The sequence below is a fragment of the Gastrolobium bilobum genome, unplaced genomic scaffold, assembly GCF_033153095.1.
Source record: "Gastrolobium bilobum isolate Gb01-03AN ecotype WA unplaced genomic scaffold, APGP_CSIRO_Gbil_v1 utg14480, whole genome shotgun sequence".
NCBI classification, from domain to species: domain Eukaryota; kingdom Viridiplantae; phylum Streptophyta; class Magnoliopsida; order Fabales; family Fabaceae; genus Gastrolobium; species Gastrolobium bilobum.
In genome coordinates this window covers 52,287-79,208 of record NW_026899730.1, presented here as the reverse complement: position 1 = coordinate 79,208, position 26,922 = coordinate 52,287, and the positions used below count along the sequence as shown (strand labels likewise).

General features: G+C 39.9%; 3 protein-coding genes across 3 annotated transcripts; 2 read left to right on the top strand and 1 right to left on the bottom strand.

Moving 5' to 3' along the window:
- Positions 1-18,147: 18,147 nt before the first annotated feature.
- Positions 18,148-19,431, bottom strand: LOC133293059 (stemmadenine O-acetyltransferase-like). The gene has a single exon (XM_061491578.1). The coding sequence runs from the start codon at positions 19,429-19,431 to the stop codon at positions 18,148-18,150; it is 1,284 nt and encodes a 427-aa protein (XP_061347562.1).
- Positions 19,432-23,168: 3,737 nt separating this feature from the next.
- On the top strand, positions 23,169-25,339 carry LOC133293058 (uncharacterized). The gene is made up of 4 exons (XM_061491577.1): positions 23,169-23,496; positions 23,874-24,636; positions 24,835-25,042; positions 25,088-25,339. Exons 1-4 carry the CDS (start codon positions 23,169-23,171, stop codon positions 25,337-25,339), a joined length of 1,551 nt encoding a protein of 516 aa, XP_061347561.1.
- A 603-nt stretch (positions 25,340-25,942) lies between these two features.
- Positions 25,943-26,503, top strand: LOC133293057 (uncharacterized mitochondrial protein AtMg00810-like). The gene has a single exon (XM_061491575.1). It carries the CDS (start codon positions 25,943-25,945, stop codon positions 26,501-26,503), a length of 561 nt encoding a protein of 186 aa, XP_061347559.1.
- Positions 26,504-26,922: the final 419 nt, after the last annotated feature.

Here is a 26,922-nt window from a genome sequence, read left to right as displayed (position 1 = left end):
CACTTGGGTTGAAAGTAAGAGAACACAAGTGTTTTCTCTTACTGAACTAGAACGTTCTTCATCATAATATTTTACACCCAATAAGCTTTTGACCCAACAGTTGCCACACAGGCTTCTTATGATGACCACACATATAACACAAAGGAATGGGCTGATCAGACCCACACCAATGAATCACATATGCAATAATCAATAAGAGTCTATATACAACTATACAACACTTAACACAACCATACAAAATCAGAGTTCCCTAGTAAACTGATCTGATACCATAAAATGTAATATCCTGTTGTACACTGGTATTGTTAACATCTATTATGATATTAAGCGCAGTTACAATCATAACAATTCATTTATAAAAATGCGAGTAAACTTTTTCCTTTTTATTACGCGAGCATTTAAAACAATAAAAAGCGTAATAAATAAAAATTGTGACCGTAACTGAAAACTCTTTGCAAAATAATTATTTAAACAGCCTAAATATCATATAACACTTCTCTCAAGTCACTAAGGGGTTCCCATAAACCCACTTAGCCTAAATCTCACTTTTATGTTTTCTACCTATCCGGACATGGTTTGGTATTTGAATTACTGCGGATAAATCGCATGACGCGAACCTCCCATATTTTAGTATATTATTCTAGACTTGATTCTCTTTCTAACAAGCTATCACACGAGTCATAAAGTTCTCTTTTGCTCCGGTTATCACCGTTTGAAGTTGGACAAGAAAATCTGCCAGCCAACCTTAAACGGGGATCCAAACAGCCCTCACTCTTTCAATGAGTGTGGAAAATCCACTCAACCAAATGCTCTCACCTTTTTATACAGTAAACTAGACACATCAAGCTTCAATTTGGAATATCATACACCTAATTTGACCAGGAAACGAAGAGGGAATAAAATTCCCAAAAACTGCCAGAGACAGCCCCAAGTGCAGGGGTGTTCCGAACAGTCTGTGTTCTCTGGCTCCTACAGGACATCGTGGTTCTCCTTTGGTTCTCAAATTTTGTCTAAGGTAGTTGACATCTCACGCTTTACAATGGCATAAGGCTCATCCCTATTGGACCTCTATGGAGGGAGATATGCTCTCCCAAAGTTCACCCAAATTCTGCCAATTTCTTAAAATTTTGCCAGTCTCCTTTGTTTTTCCAATAAATCTCACCTTTAAAGGTGTGTTATCTAGCCTCAAATGTACCTAATAAACATGGGTGGCACTCAAGGACCAGCAATGCCTTGGTGCTCTTACAACCCTTCACAATTTATATCATTCGGCTTACTTTACCATTCAATAGTTTCATTATAAAACCTTAAACCATTTCAATCACATTAATTCCTTTGCATACGATTCTTTGACATAAAACATAAATCAAATCCTAGAATAGGCTTATTGCCATTTCATCATATACATGCTCTAATATTACGCAAGGTCTTCAAACTACAAATTACAATATATATTATTCTCCAATAAACATAATACAATAAGCTCCAAATGAAAGCATGATAAAACATAAACTAAACTTAGCCAAAAATTACATGAACAATGATGACAATAAGATTAGTCCTAGCTCGATGTGATATTCATGTCCTAGGTCTAGCTGAGGTCATGTGACCCCAAATTACAAAATCCACAATACGCCAATGAGCATCATCCTACAGGCCTTTTGCCCGTCGCTCCAACACCACTGGCATAACCTGAAATAAAGTCCCAAAAACGGGATGAAATATACGGATATATCTCAGTAACCCAGAGGTTCTGGAGAATACTCCGTCCAATGGCTCACTTCGATGCATATGAACAATATAATACAACATTTAAAACGGGATAAAGCAAGGGATTTAGTGAAGTAGGGAAGCATAAGGAACAAAATACGATGAAGCTGGAATAGTCGATGCCAATTGCTTGGTCGAACCGAGAGTTGCTCGGGAATATTTCTTTCAGAGAGCAAGAGTGTAGATTAGTAATCAGGATTGCCAACAGGAGAAATCTACTCTGACTAAGAGAAACCCTCTTCAACTATACGCAAGCGTACGTGTCAAGCAATATAAGGTATTATAGCCCCAGATTTATCGTCCTCAGGGAGCAGTTGTGAAGTAAGAAGCGCTAAAGGAAACTTAATTTGTAAAATGGAGCAATAAAAGGGAATCACTATTCTCAGCTAAGCTTCACAAAGAGAAATCTCCGAGCAGCTAGTTAAACAATGTTAACCATTCTGAACCAGATGAGAGCAGTGAATGACTTAGCATGGTCATCGAATAAAATGGCATCAATTGAAGTAACTTTAAGAGCAGTCAACGAAATGAAAGTAAGATCATCAGCTAGTAAAACACAGTTCAGCTATCGTGAGGAAAAGGTTGTGATAGGAATTGAGTTAAGATTAATTTCAGAAAGAAAAAGATCAAGTAGGTGTTACGGGTTCCATGTTTTCATCCCTTTGGTTAACCCTGCCTGGTAGCATATTTTACAAGTGGATTTTGCTCCTTCCCTTGTTTTGCTATAGGTAAGCAGAGGGTAAGGCCTTACTCTCCATGTTACTCCATAGTACTTGGAGTTATATGCAAGGAAACCATGTTGCCTTCTCAAAAGAGCATGGATTCACATGGCAGTGCTCCCCATTCCAGGTGTTTATCCCTCTTTTCTTCAGGCTAAACTACCCCAGGATTTTGAGAATGCTCCACACGCCTTTGTCAGTGTTTCATCAACCGAGTGGTCCCGGGATGAGGTTGCCAGCCCAAAGGGTTTCACAAAATCAATAAATTAAACCAAAGAGCAACTCAAAATTCATTTATAAAATATGTGTTCCTTACAAAGCTATTCTAAGACAAAAGGGATTACTTCTATGGAACCCTCACCTACTTAGAGGAAGTTAGCTCCTAGTGAGCATTTTTACAAAGAAAATAGGAAAACAAAGAGACAACTGGTCCTAGGATGGGTGCTGATTCCCTCTCTATGAGGATTGCTTGTTCCTTTTATAGGGTTCTTCATTTGATCTCCATTGTTCCTTTCATCAAGGGTTGCGCTTTGTCTAAATCCTCTCCAATGGTAGCTTTGCTTCTTGCCAGTTTGGCCTTAAATGGAAGTGGTCCCCCTTGCTTTTGGCTCCCTTTGTGAGTAGGAGTATCGGATTCAGGGCAGCACTTCCACCTTCTCTGTTGTAGCTGACGTGGCGGCTCCCCATTGCTCAGCTTCTTTGCTTTCGTACTGTAGCAGAGGCAGCACCTCCACCTTCTCTGTTGTAGCTGACGTGGCGGCTCCCCATTGCTTCCTTTGACTGCTGTTGTACTATAGCAGACTTCTTTTTCCTTTCTGCGCAACACTCCTTCTTCTCTCTTCATTTTGTGGTTCCTTTTGATGGGCTTTAGGATTCCTGAACAAAGCAAACTAACCCAATAGTTATATGTGAAAAAGATAATGTTAAATTTGCTCCAGGTCTACCTTAATTCCCACTTTCGGCATTGCTCTGGTCCACTATTCAAAACAGTTGCTCTATATGAAAAGAAGAAGGTTGGAGGGAGTGATTTATAACCAAAACATGGGTTTTGTGGAACAATTTACACTTAATGGGTCTCAACTCTTGAGGACTATCACCAATACCACGCAACATTCGGCCTAGTGGCCTCGGCACATAGCCTACGGGTTTCAAACCATAGAGTGTTCCCAGAACATCAACCAAGGCACCCTCCATCCATATACACTCGAGACTTCCTAGTGTGCTCCTCTCCGAATGACACACCACGATCCCAGGTCAACTGGAACTCCCTCATGGAGACCTATCCAGTGGAAGTCCGTAACGCCCGAAGGCAACTGTCTACTGGCCAGAGACTCGGTACATCTAATGTACCACTAACATACAAAATGAATGAACATGTTATATTACATTATCCACATACACCTCCAACCACTACCCTCAACGGGTATGGTGGAGCACACACAGGGATCAAATCCCAGTACCAAGGGATTACCTGAATAATCTCCTTCTTACAGCTCCAATTCAATATGTTCTCGAGCTTGGTACAAATAGAAATGCGTACACATAGGACATTCCCCAATTCAATTTCCATTCACCAATGCATATACATGATTATAAGGAACACATGCATAGGTTCAAGACCACTCACCAAAATCCCTTTGGTCTGGGATCAAAGGCAACCCACCAAGCTCACGGTTCCGAGTTCAATTCCGCGAGAGTCAACCTACAATGATCACACAAGGATCATCAATACAAGGTGCAATCAACCAAGATTATAAAGCACCAAAATCCCCCTGCCCCCACATGGTAGGTTCGGCCAACATAGGCTTAATTTACGAAATATTTTTCTTTATTTTCTTTTAGTTTTTCTTTAGCATCCCAAGACTACCACAACACCATTTTAGGTCCCACTTTCCATCCTACACCATCACAACATCATTTTTGCAATTATTTCCTTCTAAGTCCAATGGACACTATCACACACTCCAAGTATCTTTCCTTTGATTTCCCATGCATCCATTCATCACACAACACCTCTAAATACCATTTAACAACACAACACATCAATTACATAATTTTTGCATCATCCAACCTCAATCACCTTTTCTTGGCCGAATTGTTCATGACCTCACACCAAGGGATATCCAATTCAATTTAACAACTCCACACATCATACAATCCTACTTTTAACTCATACAAACACTCAACAATTCAATTACACAATCCTACAACCAATCAAATTCACAAAGTCATGGAACCATACTCAAAATTTACTAAGTTAAAATCCTAATTTCATCAATAATTTTTATGACATTAATCACTCTAAAACATCATTCTAAGCCACAATTGTCTAATACACAATTTCCATTTGAGTTCTCTAACTACATCAATCATACAATTTAGCTCTAGGTTTTCAAAAATTAGATTCATGAATCAACTATTCAAATGTGTTGAAATATACTCACAAGCTAGGCCTAGGACTCCTCCAAGTGATCCCCAAGCAATGGCTTGAACAAACAACTCCAAAAAACCCAAAAATTCCTCTAAGGTCGCAGCTAGTTTTTCCCTATTTCTCCCAATCTAGCGAGTTTCAAGGTTCAATAATACCATGGTTGTGTTTCGATGATGATTTCCAAAAACTTTGGTGATAAACTTTATTGGATTTTAGTGAATATGGAGGGAGTTATGAGAGGAAGAAGATTTGAAGCTTTTCTTTGGCCATTCGTGGAGGGGCTCAGTTTTTTGGAAGGGAGGAAGGAGAGAGGAGAGCTGATTTTGTGGTGTTGTCCATGTGGCAAGGTCCACTTAAGTGAGGTGGGCCCCACCGCCACCTCACGTGATTTCAAACTTATTCGAATTTTCCTCCTATTCCGCTAAACGTCCATAATTTTAGAAACTCCAATTTTTAACATTAACCATTGTCCTTTAATTGCCCTTGATCAGATGAATCCGGAGTTTTCCGGTCGTTCGGAGAAATCGCAGTTTTAAGCTGTTATGCGCGCCGTGGGCACGCTTCTCCAAACACACTAATTTCTATCAACTTTCACCAGAAATCATATTTCCTAGTCTTATATACCATTTGTAATTTATACCCAAATCGAGAGCTCAAAATTCATTCGACACGCTTTACGGTGCAACTGTACCGCGATATTTTTACCCGGTAAAAACACTATTTACCAAATTTTCAAAAACTTGCCTAACCACTCAATTTTTCGTTCTGAATCCATTTCCAAGGTTAGTTTTTTCATTTGAGACCTCCTACTCAATTTTACTTTCCTTGGGTTACGTGCATGACTAATTACCATTTTACCCTTCCTTTGTATTTTGACATTAATTTCAGGATTTTCACTAATCCTTCCCTTTAATCCATATTTAATATATTAATATATGTTTTAGAAATGTGTAAGAACCCACACCGTTAATTAAGGAAGTTAATTAAGTAATTATGTGAAATTAGGAAATAATTCCATAATTGATCCTAATAATTATTATGAGGCTTAAATAATTATAGTAAGTGAGTAATAATGTTGAAAGTCGCTTTTCTGACGAAAAGTGCATATACCGGTTCTGCTACTCGGTATAAATGCGTACCAAAAAAGTATCCCGGAAAATTATAAAAAGTGCATGATAATTCCTAGAATAATATATAGGACTTGTAAAACAAGTTGCAAGTTAAAATAAAGAGAATTGGTGCCAGAACTGATACTGGCTATGGAAAAGTGCGTACCGAAAAGGTGCTGCGAAAAATAACATAAAAATATGACAAATCTTAGAAAAATGAGTAGGTTCAGATTCCAAAGTTTGAGATTAAAATACTAACCGTAGCTATTAATGCTAATACTACGTGTTTAATTCTTAAGTGGCCTATATATATAGCTTATGCACTGAACCCTAGGCCATGCTACGTGAGTTTGTTTGTATCAGCTGCTGACATCTCCACTCCTTAGTCTCCCTTGCTTGAAATTGTGCCAAGTCTTCACCTTTTCTCTCATTTTCACCACTTAAACACTTGGTTGGGTGTGGGTTTGCATGGTGAGGGAGAGGAGTGCTCCATTTCTGAGTTGTAGATGTTGTTGGTGAGGTGTCGAGGAGCTGAGTTCGTGTGTCCCTTGGTGTGAGCCATTGTTCTTGCCATTGGAGGCTTCAAGTAGCCATCTTGGTGTAGAAAGGTCCAAGCTTGTGTTGTATTTTCGTGGTTGGACCAAGTCAGAACATTGGAGGCCTCTAGTGAGCTCCAAGAGCACCTCCCTTTTCTGTTTGAAGCTTAGGTAAGTTGTTGAACCCATGATCTTGAGTTTTATGCTTAAAAGTGGAACCTTGATGCATGCAATGGATTAAAGGTCATAACTTAAGATTGGGTAATGTTAAACACACCTTAAATCGCATGTTTTAGCTTCTGGAAGCATGAAATGAGTCACCTTTGGAAAGGATATCTCGCGAAATGCAGAATTGTATTCTGTCGCGAAATATCTGGATATGATATCTAGATATGGGATATCCGAATATGATATCCGGATATGGGGTCTCTGATATCTGTATATGGATATCCGGATATTCATATCCGGATATGATATCTAGATATGGGATATCCGGATATACCCCCGACAAATATCCGGATATTCTGAGTTTTCGTGAATAGTGAAGGTACTGTTCATACAGAACTGAGTTAGGGGTTTGTGGACCCTATGTTGATGAAGTGAAGCTTCTGTAATAATTAACTAAGTCAGAATCTAAGTGATTAAGGGCTTGTGGCTTTGTGAGAAGCCTTAAGACGTAAAACGTAAAAGAGAAGCGTTGTCTTTATGTATAAGCTTATGAGCTATGGTTGTTGATATGATTGTTGGTCCAAAACAGATTGTGATTCTGCTGTGTTTGGACTTTGAGCATTGGTTTGACTCTTGGTTTGGATAGCTAGCTTATAAGATAAGCTTTTGTGTCCTCGGTTTAGCCACTGTTGGTTCTACCATTTTCCTATGGGGAGTTGGTTGTATGCATGATGTGTTTTCATGTACTGTTTTTACTGAAATGCTAATCAGCTGTTAAGTGCAATTGCTTATGATATGTATGTGGTGTTACGCCTACAGGAGGCCAATGGGAGGTCCTGTGGGTTGGTGCAGCAAATGGCTAGTACCGGGTGGGTTTAGATGGATTCCTACACTCTCTGATCAGTAGAATATTATAAACACACATGACATGATTATATGCTGCATTGCGCTATTTTGAGAACTTATACTGTTAAACTGCTTTTGAACTTATATTGCATATGTAAGTGAGCTTGGGGTGGAAGATCCTAGAGAACCCCTTGTCTTACTGAGATTTCTATTTAGAGATCTCACCCCGCGTTTGAGGAACATATTTCAGGTTCAGGTAATGCTAGGGTTGATTCCTCTAGCGGCAGGAGGCCAGAGCTGAGTTAGATTATGCTGTTATCATGTTATCATTGCTGTATGCTGACATGACTGGTTATGGAGTGTTGTTTATGTTTTATGTCATTTATGATTATTGAGTTGAGACTGATGTTGGGATTGTGCCTTATTTGGTGAGCATGTGGTTTGTCCATGCCACTTTGATTTCCCTTATGTTTAAGTTGATCTGTGTTGTTTAAACTAGCAGGTTGTCCGGTCTACGTGTTGTAGTTCCGTGACTAGAGACATACTTATGTTATTTATTTAACGAGGTATTTTAGTTAGCTGTCTTTGCAATACTTATATACAGGCGATGTCTTATGAAAATGATTAAGTAAGCAAGTTGGTAATGATAATGACGTCATAATTGAAAAGAAAAATATATTTCGCATTTTTAAATTAAGGATGGCTTAATACGATGACATGTTAACAAACCGGGTTAACAAGGGCTGTTACAAATGCAAGGTGTTATAGTCCACAGGGTCACAAGTAATGACAAGGTCCAGCAAAGCCAATGATCTGTTTTCATAACATTCACATCATCAATATTCGTAGTCTAGCACTTCATTGCATTTGGACAACATTTCCTTTATCGTTTAATGGCTGTAGACTTCTCTCAAAGCCATAAGCCTTCAATATTGTAGATTGTGACTTAGTTACATCATTACAGAGGTTCATACTAATCAATTAAAGGTCCAAAAACCTAAACCACGCTTCTGTTTGGACAGAATGGCTCAAACTACAAATTTCGCAGAATATCCACATATTCCACGAGGGCATATCCGGATGTCAATATCAGGATATCATAGGGTCAATATCCGGATATCCATATCTGGATATCACAGACCTAATATCTGGATATCCATATCCGGATATCATATCACGATATTTCGCGACAGAATGCAATTCTGCATTTCGCGAAGATATCCATCCAAGACTCCATTTTTTATGTTATTAGACGTTCAAACATGCATATTTAAACACATTTAAGCCAGTGTTCATGTTAGTTACTTAGTCACCTCATTTAATATGCCAAGACTTGATCTTTAACATAGAAACTTATGAACAAAGATAAGGAATGTACCCCAAAGCCTTGTAAGCAGAAAATGAAAGGCCTTTGATGTTGGAAAACCCACTATTTACTCCCACCAATCACTGTACATGAAAATGGAGTGGCGAAATTCACTCCTGTTACCCCAAGGAGCTTCCAAGCAAGCTTGATATTGGCTTCAACTCTAAAAACTCACAAGACTCACACTTATCCTTCCAAGACAGCAGCAAGAGGGTTCAAGGAGAGACTTTTCTGCTTCAAGATGGTTACTTTCAACTCACAAGAAGGATCAAAAGGGAGAAAAATGCATAAAAGAGGGTTCTTTGCTAACTCCCATGAAGAAATGTGTGATCTTCCTTGGGAATGAAGAATAATGTGGTCTGAAGTTGGAAAAGAGAGCTGCGTAGATTTTTAGAATAAAATGGGACAAGTGTCTAAGCTTCACTTATATAAACTTATCCCACTTAACTCTTCGGTATTAGTTCTAATACCTACACTAATTATTTTGCTCCCAAACTTAATATTCTGAACCTAGACATTTTTCTAGAAATTATCATATTTTTATTATAATTTTTGCAGCACTTTTCCAGTACGCGTTTTATACGTAGCCGGTATTTGTTCTGATATCAATGCTCGTTATTATTACTCCAAACTTGATATCCTTGGCCTAACTATTTTCTAGCAATTTTTATATTTTTATTATAATTTTTCAAGATACTTCACCGGTACACATTTATACCGCGAAGCAGAACCAGTATCTATATTTTTCATCTGAAAAGAGACTTTAAGCATTATTCGACTTTCTAAATAATTATCTTATCATAATTATGCCTAATGTTAATCCAATCCATGCTCTGGCAACGATAATGTTATTTTATTACTTATTTAGCGGTGCCGGTTCCTACACTTACTCAACCTTTTAAGAATTTTGTCCGCAAAATTAGAGACATACATGTCCCTAAACTCGAGATATTGTCGGAGAAGCTCGTTCTCCCTCTCCCAAGTACACTCCTTTGGAGTTCTTCCTTACTACTGCACTTTGACCAAGAGAATTATCTTGTTTCTTAGCTTTTTCTCACCTCGATCAAGTATCTTGAGTGGCCCTACGGGAGTCTTTAAGTTCTCCCAAATTTCCACATCATCGGGTTGTACAATATGTGAAGGGTCGCTATATACTTCTGCAGCTGGGACACGTGAAACACATCATGGATGTTGGCCAAGTTCGGGGGCAAGGCAAGCCGGTAGGCAACAGGCCCTACCCTGCCAATTATCTGGTATGGCCCAATGAATCTCGGGCTAAGCTTCCTTACTCCTAGAGCACGACCAACACCGGTGATAGGTGAAAGTCTTACAAATACGTGCTCACCCTCATTCAACTCCAATGGTCGATGCTTGTTGTCATAGTAAGTCTTCTGGCGATTTTGTGCTTGGTTCAGCTTCTCTCTGATCATCTGGATCTGCTGGGTAGTCTCTTGGACAAAATATAAGCCAAACAAGTCTCGATCTCCAACCTCAGACCAACAGGTAGGAGTCCTACACCTCCTACCATACAACGCCTCGTAGGGTGCCATGCCTAGACTAGCATGAAAACTATTATTGTACGAAAAATCAACCAATGGTAGGTACTTATCCCATGGTGAGTCCTGCTCCAAAGTGCAAGCCCCTCATCATGTCCTCCAATGTCTGGATGGTCCGCTCAATCTGTCCATCAGTCTGAGGGTGATAGGTTGTACTCAATCTCGAATAAGTACCAAAACCTCCCTGCAGCGCCTCCTAGAACCGAGATGTGAACTTCAGGTCCCTATCACTAATGATATTCTCGGGCACCCCGTGAAGCCTTATAATCTCGTGAACATATAGTTTGGCCAACTGCTCTGTAGTGAAGCTCACCTTCATTGGAAGGAAATGGGAAGACTTCGTCAATCTGTCCATAATGACCCAAATAGAGTCACAACCAGCCCGAGTCTTAGGAAATCCCACAACGAAGTCCATGGAAATGATCTCTCACTTCCACTGCGGAATCTCAAGAGGTTGAAGCTTACCAGACGGTTTCTGGTGCTCAATCTTCACTTTCTAGCATATTAAACACTTGGATACATAAACTTTTATATATTTTTAATGCCCGGCCACCAGAAGTTTCTCCTCAAATCTTGGTACATCTTTGTAGCCCCATGGGGGATAGTGAATTGGCCCTTATGAGCCTCTGCCACCACCTTCTCTGTCAACGGATCCTTAGGTAACACAATCCTTTTCTGAAACACTAACAATCCTTCATCGTTCCAAGACACACCATCTTGGTTCTTCACATACTCAAGGCATTCTCTTTGCATCTGTGCCTCTTTGATCTTGTCCATCAACTCATTTTCAATCCTCACAATTTTTGTCTCTAGAAGTGTACCTCCAAACAAAGAGGTCACTGTTAAGTCTTGAAATTTCTCAATCACTTCAAAATCATTAATCATCAAGCTGGATAGACTAACATATTTCTGACTCAAAGCATCAGCTACCACATTGGCCTTGCCTGCGTGGTACTTCAATTCAAAGTCGTAGTCCTTAAGAGATTACATCCACCTCCTTTGTCTCATGTTCGGCTTCTTCTGGTCGAAAAGATACCTCAAGCTCTTATGATCGCTGAACACCGAAAACTTCATTCCATACAGGTAATGCCTCTAAAATTTAAAGGCAAAAACAATAGCAGCCAACTCCAAATCATGAGTCAGGTAGTTCTCCCCATGAGGCTTTAACTGTCTCGAAGCATAAGCAACAACTCTACAAGTCTGCATCAACACACAACCTAGCCCCTTCTTTGTCTTAGAAGCATCACAATATAGCTCAAACTGCTCCGCAGGATCAGGAAGGATCAACACTGGTGCAGTGGTCAATCTCTCTTTCAACTCCTGAAAGCATTCTTCACACTCGTGAGTCCACACAAATGGAGTCTCCTTCCGGGTAAGGAAACTAAGTGGCAACACTATCTTGAAAAATCCCTCAATGAACCTTCTATAGTAGCCTCATAAACCTAAGAAATGCCTCACTTTTGTAAGTTTTTTGGGTCTCTCCCAATCCAACACTGCCTCAATTTTTTTTTGGATCCATTGCTACTCCTCTTGCAGTAATCACATGCCCAAGGAATTTCACTGAATTGAGCCAAAACTCATAGTTTGAAGGCTTTTTGTAAAGCTTCTTCTCCTTCAGTACTTGTAGTATAATCCTCAAGTGCTCCTCATGCTCCTCCTCACTCTTGGAGTAAATCAATATATTGTTAATGAAGACAATCACAAAATGATCCAAGTACGGCTGGAAAATACGGTTCATATAATCCATGAACACTGCGGTGCATTGGTGAGTCCAAACGGGATCACCAAGTACTCATAATGACCGTATCTTGAACGAAACGCAGTCTTGGGAATATCCTCCGGCTTAACCCGGATATGATGGTATCTGGGCCGAAGATCAATCTTCGAGTACACGCAAGCACCCCTGAGTTGATCCAAGATATCATCAATGCGTGGGAGGGGATACTTGTTCTTGATTGTCACCTTGTTCAATTGCCTGTAATCAGTGCACAATCGCATGGTCCTATCTTTCTTTTTGACAAAGATGACCAGTGCTCCCCACGGAGACACACTAGGTCGAATGAAGTTCTTCGTCGAAAGATCCTCAATATTCTTTTTCAACTCTACTAACTCGGGTGGAGACATCTGGCATGGAGCTAATGAAATAGTCCCCACACCAGGCAAAAGATCAATGAAGAACTCTATCTCCCGCTGGGGCGAAAACTCAGGAATCTCCTCAGGAAACACCTCAAGGAATTCCCTCACCACAGGAATGCCGATAATATCCTTTTGTGTCCCACTCACCAAACCTCCTAACAAGACATAGCCATATGCTCTGGCCCTCAAGGCCTTTCTCGCTTGAAACACTAATAAATAAGGAGAAGAACTGGTAATGGAATCGCACGAAGACATCATCACTTTCTTTGCACAACAATCAATCATCACATAATTTTTGGACAACCAATCTATGCCAAAGATGATCTCCAAATTAGCCATAGGTAAATCAATCAGTTCTACCAAGTACTCACGGTCATCCCACTGAAACACAACATCATGGTGTACAGAGGAAGTATCACACTTCTCCCCGGTGGCAGTAGTAACCTGCAAAGGTGGAGAAAGCACAGAAATGGGCAACCTAAGCCCCACAGGAATCGGGTCCGCGATGAAAGAGTACGTAGTCTCAGAATTAAATAACACATCTACGTCACAACCACAATAGAAATAGTACCTCTGACAAGGTTCAGAGCTCTATCTGACTGCTAGCGATCAAGAGTGTACACTCGGCCCGCGGCTGGTGGTGCAGCAGGTGGTGCGGTATATAGTGCCGAAATCATCTGAAGTGGAGTAGCTTGGGCAACTGCATCCTGAGCTACTATTGCATAGCAATCCTTGGCCACATGGCCACTCTTCCCACACTTGTAACATAACAGCTCATTAGTGGCACAATGCCCCAGATGCTTCTTTCCACATCCTGCACATCTAAGAGAAGAAAGAGGTCTAGCAAAACCCCCTTGCGGTGTAGAAGTCCTCTTAAACTTATTGAATGGTTGTCTGGCTTGCAACTGTTTTCCCTTGCCCTTGCTGTTATACCTCTTGTCCCTTCCCTGGTAGGAACCACTGACTCTTTTCTCCTCAATTACCTTGGCCTTTTTGACCTTGCTGACCACACATACATCCTCTATGTCACGACAGTGCTGAATCAATATGCCAAAGTCTCTAGATGCAGCTCCAGTTATCCTGTCTGCTATCTCCTTATTCAGGCCTCTACGAAACATAGAAGCCAAAAACACTGGTGTAGGTCGAACAGTCAAAATTTGGCTAGCTCATTGAACTTAGCCAGATACTTGTCCACAGTCATTGAGCCCTGTACTAGGTGCTCAAACTATCCTTGCTTTCACTCCATGGCATCATAAGGAAAATACCCCCCAAGGAACAGCTCCTCAAAGAATGGCCAGGTAATAATCTGGCCCAGCATCTCATATGCCTGAGAGGTGTTCACCCACCATTTATATGCATCTCCTTCTAATATGTAAGTAGCGAACAATAGCTTATGTGGGTCGGTGCACTGCATAACTCTGAAGATCTTGTCCAAAGAATGGAGCCATCTGGCAGCAACAATTGGATCATAGGATCCATCAAATGAAGGTGGCTTGTGTTTACGAAAAGCATTCAACCGGAGGTCTCTCGTCTCTTGATCTTCCACTAGCTCATAATAGGGTTACATCAAGCCTGTAAGGTGACTCACACCCTCCATATGGCTCAGACCATCGACCTCAGGAATGTGCTTCCCACCTACTCCATTCCCATCCTGGTGACTAGGTGGAGGTGGTGGTGGAGGAAATTGGCCATCATTACGACCAGTCCTCATCTCCTCCAACATGACCCTCATCATGGTCATGTTCGCCAATCTGTTCGCCTCAAGCACGTCTTCGGTGGCTGTCTGATTTGCCTCTCTCATGGCGTCCAACATGGCCTGGTTGGCCGCTTTAGTGGCCTCCTGATCAGCTTGTCTAGCCGCTTGCATCTCAGCTAATGCAGTCAAGATAGGATCGGGCTGACCCTCATTCGTCTACCGAGTTCTCCTAGGAGGTGCCATAACTCTACACATGTTACACAAGGGATGAGTTGATCATGCCCACACAATGTGGTCACTGATAACGCATATTTTGTTACACTTTTTTATTACTCTAGGTTAATTTTTTAAGATTTATTTGGGTTAAATAAAGGTCTTTTTGGTCAAATACGAATTCTAGATTTTAATTGGGTTTAATTGATTTTCGTCAGAATTTTTAAGATTTACACTACTTTCGTATTTTGGCTATATCTCACTCTACAGGTGTCCGATTGACTCCGTTGTTGTTGTGTTTTGCAGCTAACATAAGGCGCTACAATTGATATTTCAGCTACTGAAGCCCAATTCGGACGGAAAGATGGTCAAAACCGGAGCCCAAAATGGACGTGTTTTGTTGGAAATTTATTTTAACGTTTGGACTTGTAAATTAAATTAGAACCCAATGTGTTTAGGGCGCAAGGCCATGTTGTAATGTTTTATTTTAGGGTTTGATGTTTATCATTTTAAATCAATAAGTTATATCATTTTAGGAGAGAGATAGACACAAGGAATGGAAATCATGAAGGGAGAAAGTGGGTGGTTTTTTTTAATTTAAATTTTAAATAAATTTTTTTTATTTTGTGTCTTTCTCTCTCTTAAAATGACATAACTCTGTCATTTAAAATGACAAACATTTTTCCCTTTATTTTATTTTGGGTTGGATTTGTAGAGCCAAAAGCCCAGCTTGATTAGGGGTTAAAAGGGCGAGAGTAGGGACCTTGTGGATTATCTTTCATTGAATTTGAATTTTACAGTTTTGAAATTAATATAATTGTAACGCCCGACCGCTTCAAGAATCAATGACTATCACCACATACTAACACGAGACTTTCCAGTGTGTTTTTTTCCTCACTCGCACACTCCCCGAGAAAACTTCCCAGGAGGTCACCATCTCATAATTGCTCGAAGTCAAGCACGCTTAACTGTGGAGTTCTTCCGATCCGGGCTATCGAAAAGCAGATGCATCTTGTTAGTATAGGTAGTACCAATTAATTCTCATAACCTATCCCAAGATGTGCAGTCTCATACCTGCACAGTCTTTGGAATCCCTCTCTTCCGGGTGTCGATTTGATTCATTCATGCATGTAACCCTCCGCTGGAAGCCTGTCAGGAGCCGCTCCTTGTCCATGCCCTTTCGCACCCGCGATCACTCCCCGCTTTTATCAGCGCTCGGGATGTTACAAGAATTTTTGTCTTTTCTCTCTCCTCTTTTCTTTAATCAACCCAAGGGTTGAGGATTCCATGGTTGAATCATGAGGACCTACGTCTCATTTTGAACCAAATTCGTTTCTCTTTCCAACTCGGTTTGGCATCGCGCGATTGTAGGTGTTCAATCTGAGATACGCGATTGTGTTCTTAGGAAAGAGATTAACCATTATATTTAATGGTTAGGTTGATTAACCCAATTATCTCAAGTCGAACGGGTTGATACTTCGTGATTGCGCGAGTAGACGCGCCGTATTCGACCAAACGCTAGGCGATCGTCTAGAGAGGGATTTCTAAGCGAATGTAGGGATTCCAATTCGATTGGGGTCAACCACAATTTCGTAATTAATATTTCAATGATGGATATCCTTGGAATCCTAATTCTTTGGTTGGTTGCTTTTAATTTGATTATTCTTTTTTTATCTTATTTTTCATTTCTGTTTAAATTGACAATCATATTAAACCCCCCCCATTTTAGTTTCCGCTTCTCCTTAGTTTCTCTTTTTATTTAGTTCCCATTTTTATTTAGTTTTCATTTTTATTTGATTCCCGTTTTCATTTGGTTTCCATTTTCATTTGGTTTCTATTTTATTTTTATTTTTATTTTTATTTTTATAACTGAGCGATTAAGTTCCTTGCAAACTCCTTGAGAGATGACTCAGGTTGACTCTTTACTACAAAATTTTAATAAACCTGATTTAATGAATTTGTGCGAGTTCGACAGCTCGTGTCAAATTTGGCGCCGTTTCCGGAGAGTTTGCATCGTTCTCTATCGTTCTTTATCCTCTTCCTCCTTTTGTTTCAATTATGCAGAAAATTAATCATAAGGAGCAGTGTGATAAGTAGACTGAGAGGTTCTTCACATGTGGATGGACATGGCCTTAAGCCTTTTTATGAGGGACCCCAGCAGCAGCTTGTGGAGGCATAAATCAGGCTCACTGATGCCACTTACCCTCCCTAAGGAGGATAGGGAGTCTTCTTTTCCTTTTTCTTTATTTCCTTTTTCTTTGCATTTTTAAATTTCAACTTTAATTGTCAATAAGTGGATTTTTCTTTTCTTTCTGATAATTGTTGAGATATACATGGAGTGAACTACGACATATTGCTTTTCATAGATTATTCTGATCAGACTTAATTCTTGACTCTTGGATTATATGACTTGTTGATTGATTTTGTGATGCTGATTGCATAACTTGGTTTGACCCTTGTGAGGTTTTGAGCATTTATACATGGCATACATCTTCTGGCCATTCTTTCTTTCTTGTGTACTTCTGCTCTTGATCTTTGTTCTCTAGAACTTGCTTCAGTTCTTTTTGAAACTATATTTTTCACTTATATGCATGAATATTATTGAGGCATTCATTTTTTTACCCACTTTAGCCAGATAGCCTTCCCTTACATTATTATCCTTTGGTGAGCCCCTTTAAGCCTTTATATCCTTACTCCAAACTTGACATCCTTGACCTATATATTTTTCTAGGAATATTTATATTTTTATTATAATTTTTCAGGATACTTAAGCAATACGCATTTATACCGCGAAGCAGAACCGATATATGCACTTTTCATCCGAAAAGCGACTTTAAGCATTATTCGACTTTCTAAATAATTTTCTTATCATAATTTTGTTGATGTGAAAGTTTTTGGATTATCTTTTGATTTAGTTAGTAACTGCCACCTTGCCGCTTAAAAGTGGTTGATTAGACTTGGAAAAGGAGTTTTATTTGTGACTAAGTCCAATTCGGAACTCTAGTTTAATCTCATAAGCAACTCAAAAAGTTAAAGCTTGTGGTGATATTAGAGATGAGACTGACTCACCTCAAAGTGATAATCAGGGTCGGTGTACCAAAAGAAAAAATTATATACAATGTCTTCTTATTGCAAAGTAAATTATAGCAATAAATGCATTTTTAATTTCTCCATTAAGAAATAGAATGAGTGCGAGTCCTGTTCACACACATATAGATGGGGACATTGTTTTGTCTTCGTAATTTATTTATTTTTCCAGAAAAATGTATGCAACTTTACTTACGCTTTGGTGTGAGACTATAAATCTCTAAATATTCTCTTAACTATCCTGAACAAATACTAACAAAAAAAAGACCTGTGTATAATTTTAAAATAGTAGGAACTAAATGAAACAAAAAAGAAATATAGAGTAGAGGAAGCCCCACATATATTTAAATGACTAGAGAACAAACGAAGCCAAATTACAATTATAAGATTTTCAGCAACTAGAAATACGGGTTGTAGCTAAATATGAAGCACGCCAATAATTCTTAAGCGTTGAAATGTCATAAGATGAAGATGTGCTAAATATGTAAATTCCAATTATCTCTAACAGACAAATCTAGAAATCAAATGATGCAAACTCAAGAATTTCTGGATTGCGCTCAAATTCGACCATATCATGTTCAGTCAAGGTAACCCATGCCTCAATTGCATCCCCATTTTTTGTGTCCATCAAAATTACCACATTTTTTATAGGCGCACCAATAGTACTCACCCAGGTTGGCTTTCCCCATCCAAAATCAGCTTCATAGAAATCAAATCTTGTCCAACTGCTAAAGCCATAACACGGAATACCTTTTTCTAAGACCATTATCCTTGTTTCCTCTAGAGATTTAAGAACCATAGGTAACTCATCACCCTGAAGCTTTTTTACATAATCTGCATCAACTTTTCTTACCGTTTTACTCACTATCTCAGCAAAATAATGCAGCCCTACCACTTCTTCCCCTTGCACCAATGGAGACAAAGCTGGAAGATAAAGATTTCCAAGTGAATGCTTCGACAATGGAGAGGCCATTCGACTGCGAATGTTCACCGCGTGGGCCATCATAGATGCGAGATGTGTCCGTTCCCTTGAACTTGCTTTCGCTGCTTCCATAGCTGATTTCCAAATGAGTGCTGTCACAGCTTCAACACGAGTGGGATTGAAGCAGCCAAGTTTGTCCCTTACTTTAGATATGTTTTTCCCATTAAATATGAACCTCTTTGTTACTATGTCTTTGTGTCCAATCATGCCACGTGCTAAGTTCATATCCATGTTCATTGGTGGGAAAAGCAATGCTGCTTCCATTTGAGGTGCCACTATGTTGCTCTCTCCTCTTGCTGTCCCAGTCCATGTATTGAGAAATGATGCTGCCGTTGAACCATCACCAATGTTGTGTGAGAAGCACACACCAAGCCCTATACCCCCACATCTGAATTCATTCAATTGAACAGCCATGTTGTAATCTACTTCAGCGCTGTAGGGATCAAACGGAAAAAGTTCATTTATCTCATGAACTTGAGGATTTTTCAAAATATTTGAAAGTTCTTGGGGGACTTTGGACTCCATGAAAAGAACACCCTCATCGTTGCACTCAACAGTTGAATTGTTTTTCATTCTTCCACAAAACGGGTAATAAAGAGTGAGGACATTCGATAAAGAAGTTTTTAACTTGTCAGATATCATTTTGATATCATTACCGAAAGCACTTACATCAGAGGCAGAGTAAAATAGGACAATGGGAATGTAAATTGATGAAGGAGCCAATTGATCAAGGAGGGAGATTTTAAAATCTCTAAGATGATTAGGGGTTGGAGAGGATGGCTTAATGGTGACTTTAGAAACAATCTCTTTCACCATTTTCTCTAACCGGACTTCTCTAGGAAAATTGTATATTGCTAAGCTTCACTGGGAATTAATGGGGAAAAAGATGCGGCTTTATACACTTTCTTTCTGTATTATTGAATGGGGCCCTTGCAGCCCACGAACACTATAGCACTTTGTTCCGTACCGACGTATTAACACACATATGATATTAAACATGGTTACAATAAAGACAATTGAATTAAAATATAGTAAAAGCTTTTCTTTATAAAATTACGTTTTCATTTAAAACAACTGCATTTAAAAACAATTCTCATAACATGATCATAACCAACACAATTGTGAAATATAAATTTCTACTACTCAATATCACACAACACTTATACAAAGAATTACTAAGTGGTTCCCATAAACCAACAAAGTTTAAACACACACTTATGCACTTTACAAACCTTATATAGGTTCGGTTTCTCCAGAACTGCACTTGATCACAAATAAATTCTCATCTTTTAGTATGTTAAATTAGACTCTCTAAGCTTTCCAACAAGATATCATAAGCTTAATTTGGATTTCTACAACCCAAGATATATTTACCGTAAGTTAACTGCTCAAAACTGTCAACATACGTCAACAACGAGTCTGGGTTCCTTCGTTGTGTTCATAACTGCAGGGAAACCACTTATCTGTTTTCTCTCAATTTTGGATATGTTATATCTGACACCTAGACTTTAAGTTTGATATACTATAAGCCTTGTTTCAATAAGAAACAAAGGATTTATAAATTTTCTAAATTAACCAACTTTCGCCGTCAATTTCACTACAACTGGGCAGCGAGCTTAAACAGCAAACTACATCTTATTTTTCTCTCATTGCAATCCCATATTCTAGGAATTTATATCTTACATCCTAAGCTTCAAAATAACAACTCACACACCTCTTTTGATTAAGGATTCAGTGAGATATGACTTCCTAAAGTCATATACACTACACGTACGTTTTCTTATAATTTTTGACAACATCTCCGCTGTTTATTCAACAATTAGGAATTTCACACTTCCACTAGTTAACAACACCTGATTGACTCAATACTCATTCCATTCAACTAATCCAAGATTGCTCCGTGCCATTTACATTAACCTACAACATCAATATGTACATACAGATACATATCCCTGTTATCCTTTACAAAATTATTTACATAAGTAATGTAGGCCTCTCAAAAAATTGTTTACACTAGTCTTACTACATCAAAACATATATATCAATAATTCACAAAACATGTAACTGTTTCAACTAGTAGCTCCCTGTATAACTTTAGTCTTCATCCACTGGCTTCTTACCCTTATCATTATCTTCAACTCTAGAAGTACATGAAATATATCCCCATAACGCGGGGTGAGATAAACTCAATAAGCTCGGGGTTTATGGAAAAGTCTCCACCCACGAGTTTACTTCCTATATTACATGTTAAATTTTCAAACACAGAGTACACCATATATTTTTAAATAATACAATTAAGTATTTTACATCATTCTTACCATTCATTAACTATACAGAACTTTATAACTTATAGTTTCAATAATACCTTGACTCTAGGGATGAATGAGTCATTTAAGTTTAGTTGAGTCAAGTTCATTACGGCTAATTTTGCCTCTATGTACAACACAATAATAGAGGGGAACACTATACATAAATAGGATATCTTGATTTCCACTAAACACCAGAAGTTGAGGTCATCACTATAAAGGGAGACCAAAAGGAGTCCAAGGAATGTTACTATGAGGCCATGAGGGAAAGTGAGGGCGACCTATCCTCCCCACCCTGGATAAGACATGGAGAAAATGTGATAGACAAGGGAAAGATAGTTTTCTTCTCTGAACAACCTGTGAATATGGTCAACTTAGATATAAGGTAGGATACTTAGGTGCTGCCGAGGCCAGAGTCGGAAGGTGAGCAGGAGGAATTAGCCTTGGGAGATAAAACCAAAAGAGAAAGGCCAGCCAGCTGCCTTCCTTAAAGAAAACACGAGCATTTTTGCTTGGAAGTTGTCAAAGATTCTGGGTATTGACCCTAGATTTTGTTGCCACAAGCTAGCCAATCATTCTGGTGCCACTCCAGTGGCTCAAAAGTATAAGAAGTTGGGACCTTAAAGGTGGAAAACCTTAGAAGAATATGTGAAGGAGTTATTAGATGTTGTCCAATACACAACTTGGCTCTCCAACATTGTGATGGTGAAGAAACCCAAAAGAAAATGGAGGGTCTACACTGACTACACCGACCTCAACAAAGCATGCCCGAAAAGTTCATACCCCATTCTGAACATATATCAGTTGATGGACAACTTGTCTAGATTTCACTTCATATCCTTCATGGATGCATATTTCGGATACAATCAGATCCTGATTCACCCTACGAACTACAAAAGGACCATCTTCGCCGCAGATGATACCATTGTTCGATCTTGGGGATCGAGATGTCCACTCAGAGACTATGATTGTGCATATAATAACGGCATTGCTGGAACATGGGGTGTGAGCACAGTGACATCTAATAGAGAGAGTGAGTAAGTATGCATACCTATAGGATGATAAAGGCATAGATAAAGCTGAATCTAAAGAATTGCTATTAGATGAGCTGGAAGACTCGTCAAGAATTTTAATAGGATGAGAAGTGTCCCCTACGTATCCTAAACTCGGAAATGAAGGATCTAGATGGTGGGCTGAATCCAGAGGGTCAATTGAGCCAAATAATTGAAGTCGTGCTCAACTAACTTTAAACTTAGAAAGGTGCAACGGTGGCAAGCTGGGGATCTGGACACCCTTTCCTACTTGACGGAACAAGCTCGAAGAGCTGAAGACTAAGAGCTCCTCTTGGTAGGCTGACCCAAAGAAGTTTCCCTAGGGGACAACATAATCTTCGCACGAGAGTGGCCAGAAGTTACCCGAGCCTCGGAACGGACCAAACTAGAAGAAATGACGTCGCTATCTAGAGGTATGACGGTTGAAGCGTCTGCAGCTCCCACCGACGCGAGTTGCGAATCTCATCCTTGTTGGGATAAGTTTTAAATTAAATAAAAGAAAAATAGAAAATGAAAGGTTTATGGTGAAAAGGGTGTGTCCCTGGGTATCTGTTAGTGGACAATTAATACGTTTATATTTCCTATGTTAGTCATTATCACTCTTGACCATTTGCTATTGCTTATAAATAGCACACTGTAACTCTTGTAAAATGGTTTTTGGCAGAATCAGTAATAAAATAGAGGTCTATTCAGAGAAATACCTGTGTATTTATGTGTGTGAGAACCAGTTATAGGGCCTGTGAAACAACAAATTGGTATCAGAGCTTGAGCTAATGGAGAATATGAGTATAGTCTGCCAGTGCCTCGCCTGACAAAGGTGAACTATGAAAACTGGAGCATCCAAATGAAGGCTCTTCTAAGAGCCTATGACAGTTGGGGGTTGGTGCAAAATGGGTTCGTAGAACCTGAATCAACGGAAGGATATTCAACAAATCAACTCAAGCAGTTGAGTGCGTCGAGAACAAAGGATGCAACGACACTCTTTATGATGTTTCAAGCTGTTGAAGAAAACGGTGGTCTTGAGAAGATTGGAGGCGCAACGATGGCAAAGGAGGCCTGGGATATATTGGAGACAGTCGACAAAGGCACGGATCGTGTGAAGTAGGTCAGACTTCAAACTCTTTGAGGAGAGTTGGAGGGGATGAAGATGAAGGAAACCGAAGGAGTGTCGGACTTCATCACCAGGGTTCAGACCATGGTGAACCAGTTGAAATGGAATGGAGAGGTGTTGACCGACTCCAGAGTTATTGAAAAGATTCTGAGTTCGTTGACAGACGACTTCAAAAACGTGGTATGTGCAATTGAGGAGTCTAAGGACTTGGCTACGCTTTCTGTTGAAGAGCTAGCTGGTTCTCTTGAAGCGCATGAGCAGCGCAAGAAGAAAAAGAAGGAGGAGTCTCTTGAGCAAGCACTCCAGACAAAAGCAACAATTAAGGATGAAAAGGTGTTGTACTATCAGAATGTCCGAGGTAGAGGTCGTGGACGAGGTGGACGTGGAAATGGCCGAGGTGGTCGTGACCGAGGTCAGGAGGTGAAACATGGAGAAAGAGCTTAGACGAGTCAGCAAAACTGGAGACGTAGAGGATGTGGCCGAGGTGGAAGAGGCAGGTGGTCGAATCAAAGTAATATAGAATGTTATAAGTGTGGCAAGTATGGTCACTACGCAAAAGATTGTAACTCGAACAGATGCTACAACTATGGCCGAGTCGGGCATTTTGCTAAAGATTGCCGAGATGAAAGAAGAGTTGACGAGACTTCAAACTTCGCTGCAGAAGGAGAAATAAGAGATGGAGGAGTTCTGATGTTAGCACATGGTGAAACTAGTTCGAAGAGTGAGATAGAGTGGTATTTGGATACTGGTGCCAGTAATCACATTGTGGTTACAAACATTTGTTCAAAGAGTTGAGAACGGTGGAAGCCGAACATGTCTCTTTTGGAGACGCGTCCAAAATTGGTGTGAAAGGTCGTGGTACGGTCTGCTTTCTACAAAAGGATGGACGGGTTGGAACAATTCGGGATGTGTACTATGTGCCCGAGCTCAAAAGTAACATTTTGAGCATTGGACAGTTGACGGAGAAAGGATACTCGGTTCTAATGACAGACCGAGTTCTGCTATTGAAAGATAAACAAGGGCGTCTGATAGCCCGAGTTCAGATGAAAAAGAACAGAATGTACAAGCTGAGTTTAAGGAGCGTGGAGGTCGGCTGTCTGCAAGCCGAGGTGGAGGATAAGATGTCTTTGTGGCATCGACGGTTTGGACACCTTCATTATGGTGCTCTAGCCGAGCTGATGAAGAAGAACATGGTAGTGGGACTGCCAAAGATAAATTCTGAAAGAAAGTTCTGTGAAGACTGTATGTTGGGAAAGCATACAAGAAGCCTGTTCCAAAGGATGGCAAGATACCGGGATCAGCAGCCTCTGGAGTTGATACATACTGACCTGTGTGGACCCATAACTCCGGGGTCCTTTAGAGGAAAGAGACACTTTGTTTCGTTTATTGATGATCTCAGTCATAAGACTTGGGTATATTTTCTGAAGGAGAAGTCTGAGGTGCTAGAGGCCTTTAAGAGGTTTAAAGTGATGATAGAAAATGCAACCGGGAGATACATCAAGTTGGTCCATTCTGACCGAGGTGACGAGTACGTTTCAACATCCTTTAAAAGGTATTGTGAAGAACACGGGATAAAACGGTTCCTGACCGCGCCGTTCTCACCACAGTAAAATGGAGTTGCTGAAAGAATGAACTGGACTATCTTGGATATGGAGCGTTCTATGTTAAAGACTAAGAATATGCTTAAGGAGTTTTGGGGAGAAGCCATACAATTTGTTGTGTACGTGTAGAATAGATGTCTGCATTCAAGTGTGAATGATAAAACCCCACAGGAAGCACTGAGTGGTCTAAAGCCATCAGTGGCTCATTTAAAGATTTTTGGTAGTGTTGCGTATGCACATATACCGGACCAGCTCAGAACGAAGCTTGAAGATAAGAGTAAGAAGTTTGTGTTTATTGGATATGATGAGAAGACGAAGGGATACAAATTGATAGATCCCATAAATAAAAGGGTGTTGGTAAGCTGAGATGTGAAAGTGAATGAAAAAGATGAATGGGACTAGAATAGTACATCCGCGGTCAATGTGGAACCCAGAAATATATCAATTGAGGTCAGACAACTTTTGACCCATATCCTGGCAAATCCTGAAGTCTCTGATGATGAAGAAGAGCAGAGACAACCGAGAATGAGAAGCTTGCAAGACTTGTATGACTCAACTAACGAAGCACATCTCGTTTACTTGTTAGCAAATTCTGAGGATTTGAGCTTTGAGGATGCTGTCCAAAATGAAAAATGGCAATGTGCCATGGAATAAGAGATAAAAGCTATTGAGCGGAATAAGACATGGGAGTTAGCCGAGCTACCAAAAGGAAGTCGGTCCATCGGTGTGAAGTGGGTATATAAGAAGAAGATGAATGCTAAAGCGGAGATTGAGCGATTCAAAGCCCGGCTAGTAGCAAAGGGGTACAGGCAGAAAGTTGGAATAGACTATGACAAGGTGTTTGCACCCATAGTGAGAATGGAGACAATCATGTTGTTGATCTCACATGCAGCCCAGCTTGGATGGCCGATCTATCAGATGGATGTGAAATTGGCATTCTTAAACGGTGTACTTGAGGAGGAGGTATATCTCGAACAACCTCCGGGTTTCATGAAAGTCGGACAAGAAAGAAAAGTGTTAAGGCTAAAGAAGGCTTTGTATGGGCTGAAGCAGGCACTGCAGGCTTGGAATACTCGTATTGACTCTTATTTCAAGAAGGACGAATTTGAGCAATGTCCATATGAACATGCCCTGTATATGAAGAAGAAAGAAGGTAATATTGTACTGGTTTCTTTATATGTTGATGATCTAATCCTCTTAGGAAATGATGAAGAAATGATACAAGACTTCAAGAAGAAAATGACAAAATAGTTCGAGATGACGGATCTCGGTCTGATGAGATACTTCCTTGGTCTGGAAGTCAGACAAGACAAATCTGGGATCTTCGTAACTCAAGAAACTTATGCAAAAGATATCCTGAAGAGGTTCAAAATGATAGATTGCAATCCGGTTTCAACTCCTATGAAACCTGGCTTAAAACTTTCGAAGTATGATGGAGGAGAAAGAGTTGATCCGAGTAATTACCGGAGTCTAGTAGGATGTTTGAGGTATTTAACTTGTACGAGGCCAGACTTGTGTCTAAGTGTTTGGATTATAAGTCAGTTCATGGAAGATCTGGGCTACACATATTGGAAGGCAGCGAAGAGGATATTGAGATATGTTCAAGGAACAATCTCCCAAAGACTTCATTATTCAAAGTCAGACAAGTACAAGCTGGTGGGATATTCAGATAGCAACTGGTGTGGAGATGTTGATGACAAGAAGAGCACGGCTGGCTATGTGTTTTTCGTGGGAAACACGGCATTCACGTGGGTGTCAAAGAAGGAACCCATTATGACTCTATCTACATGTGAAGCCGAGTATGTTGTTGCATCCTAGTGCGTTTGTCACGCAATGTGGCTGAGGAATCTATTGAGTAAATTGGAGCAAGAACAAGTCGGCCCAACCGAGATCCGGGTTGACAACAAGTCTGCAATCGAGTTAGCAAAGAACCCGGTCAACCATGAGAGGAGTAAGCATATAGATGTCAGGTTTCATTTCATCCGGGATCAAGTCAAGGAAGGAAAGGTGGAGCTCACTCATGTTGCAAGCCGAGATCAAGTAGGTTACATATTTACAAAGCTGTTGCCAACGTTGCTGTTAGAAAATTTTAAGAAGAAGATTGGGATGAAGGATGGCCGAATAATTTAAAGCTTATGGGGGAGTTTTGTTGGGATAAGTTTTAAATTAAATAAAAGAAAAATAGAAAATGAAAGGTTTATGGTGAAAAGGGTGTGTCCCTAGGTATATGTTAGTGA

Excerpts from the sequence above, each read along its gene's own strand:
- LOC133293059 (XM_061491578.1), bottom strand. The coding sequence starts at position 19,431 with ATGGTGAAAGAGATTGTTTCTAAAGTCACCATTAAGCCATCCTCTCCA.
- LOC133293058 (XM_061491577.1), top strand. The coding sequence starts at position 23,169 with ATGGTGAACCAGTTGAAATGGAATGGAGAGGTGTTGACCGACTCCAGA. Across the intron at positions 23,497-23,873 it reads CCGAGGTGGTCGTGACCGAG|AGTTGAGAACGGTGGAAGCC; the intron begins GTCAGGAGGTGA and ends ATTTGTTCAAAG. Across the intron at positions 24,637-24,834 it reads GTTTCAACATCCTTTAAAAG|TGTGAATGATAAAACCCCAC; the intron begins GTATTGTGAAGA and ends TCTGCATTCAAG.
- LOC133293057 (XM_061491575.1), top strand. The coding sequence starts at position 25,943 with ATGACGGATCTCGGTCTGATGAGATACTTCCTTGGTCTGGAAGTCAGA.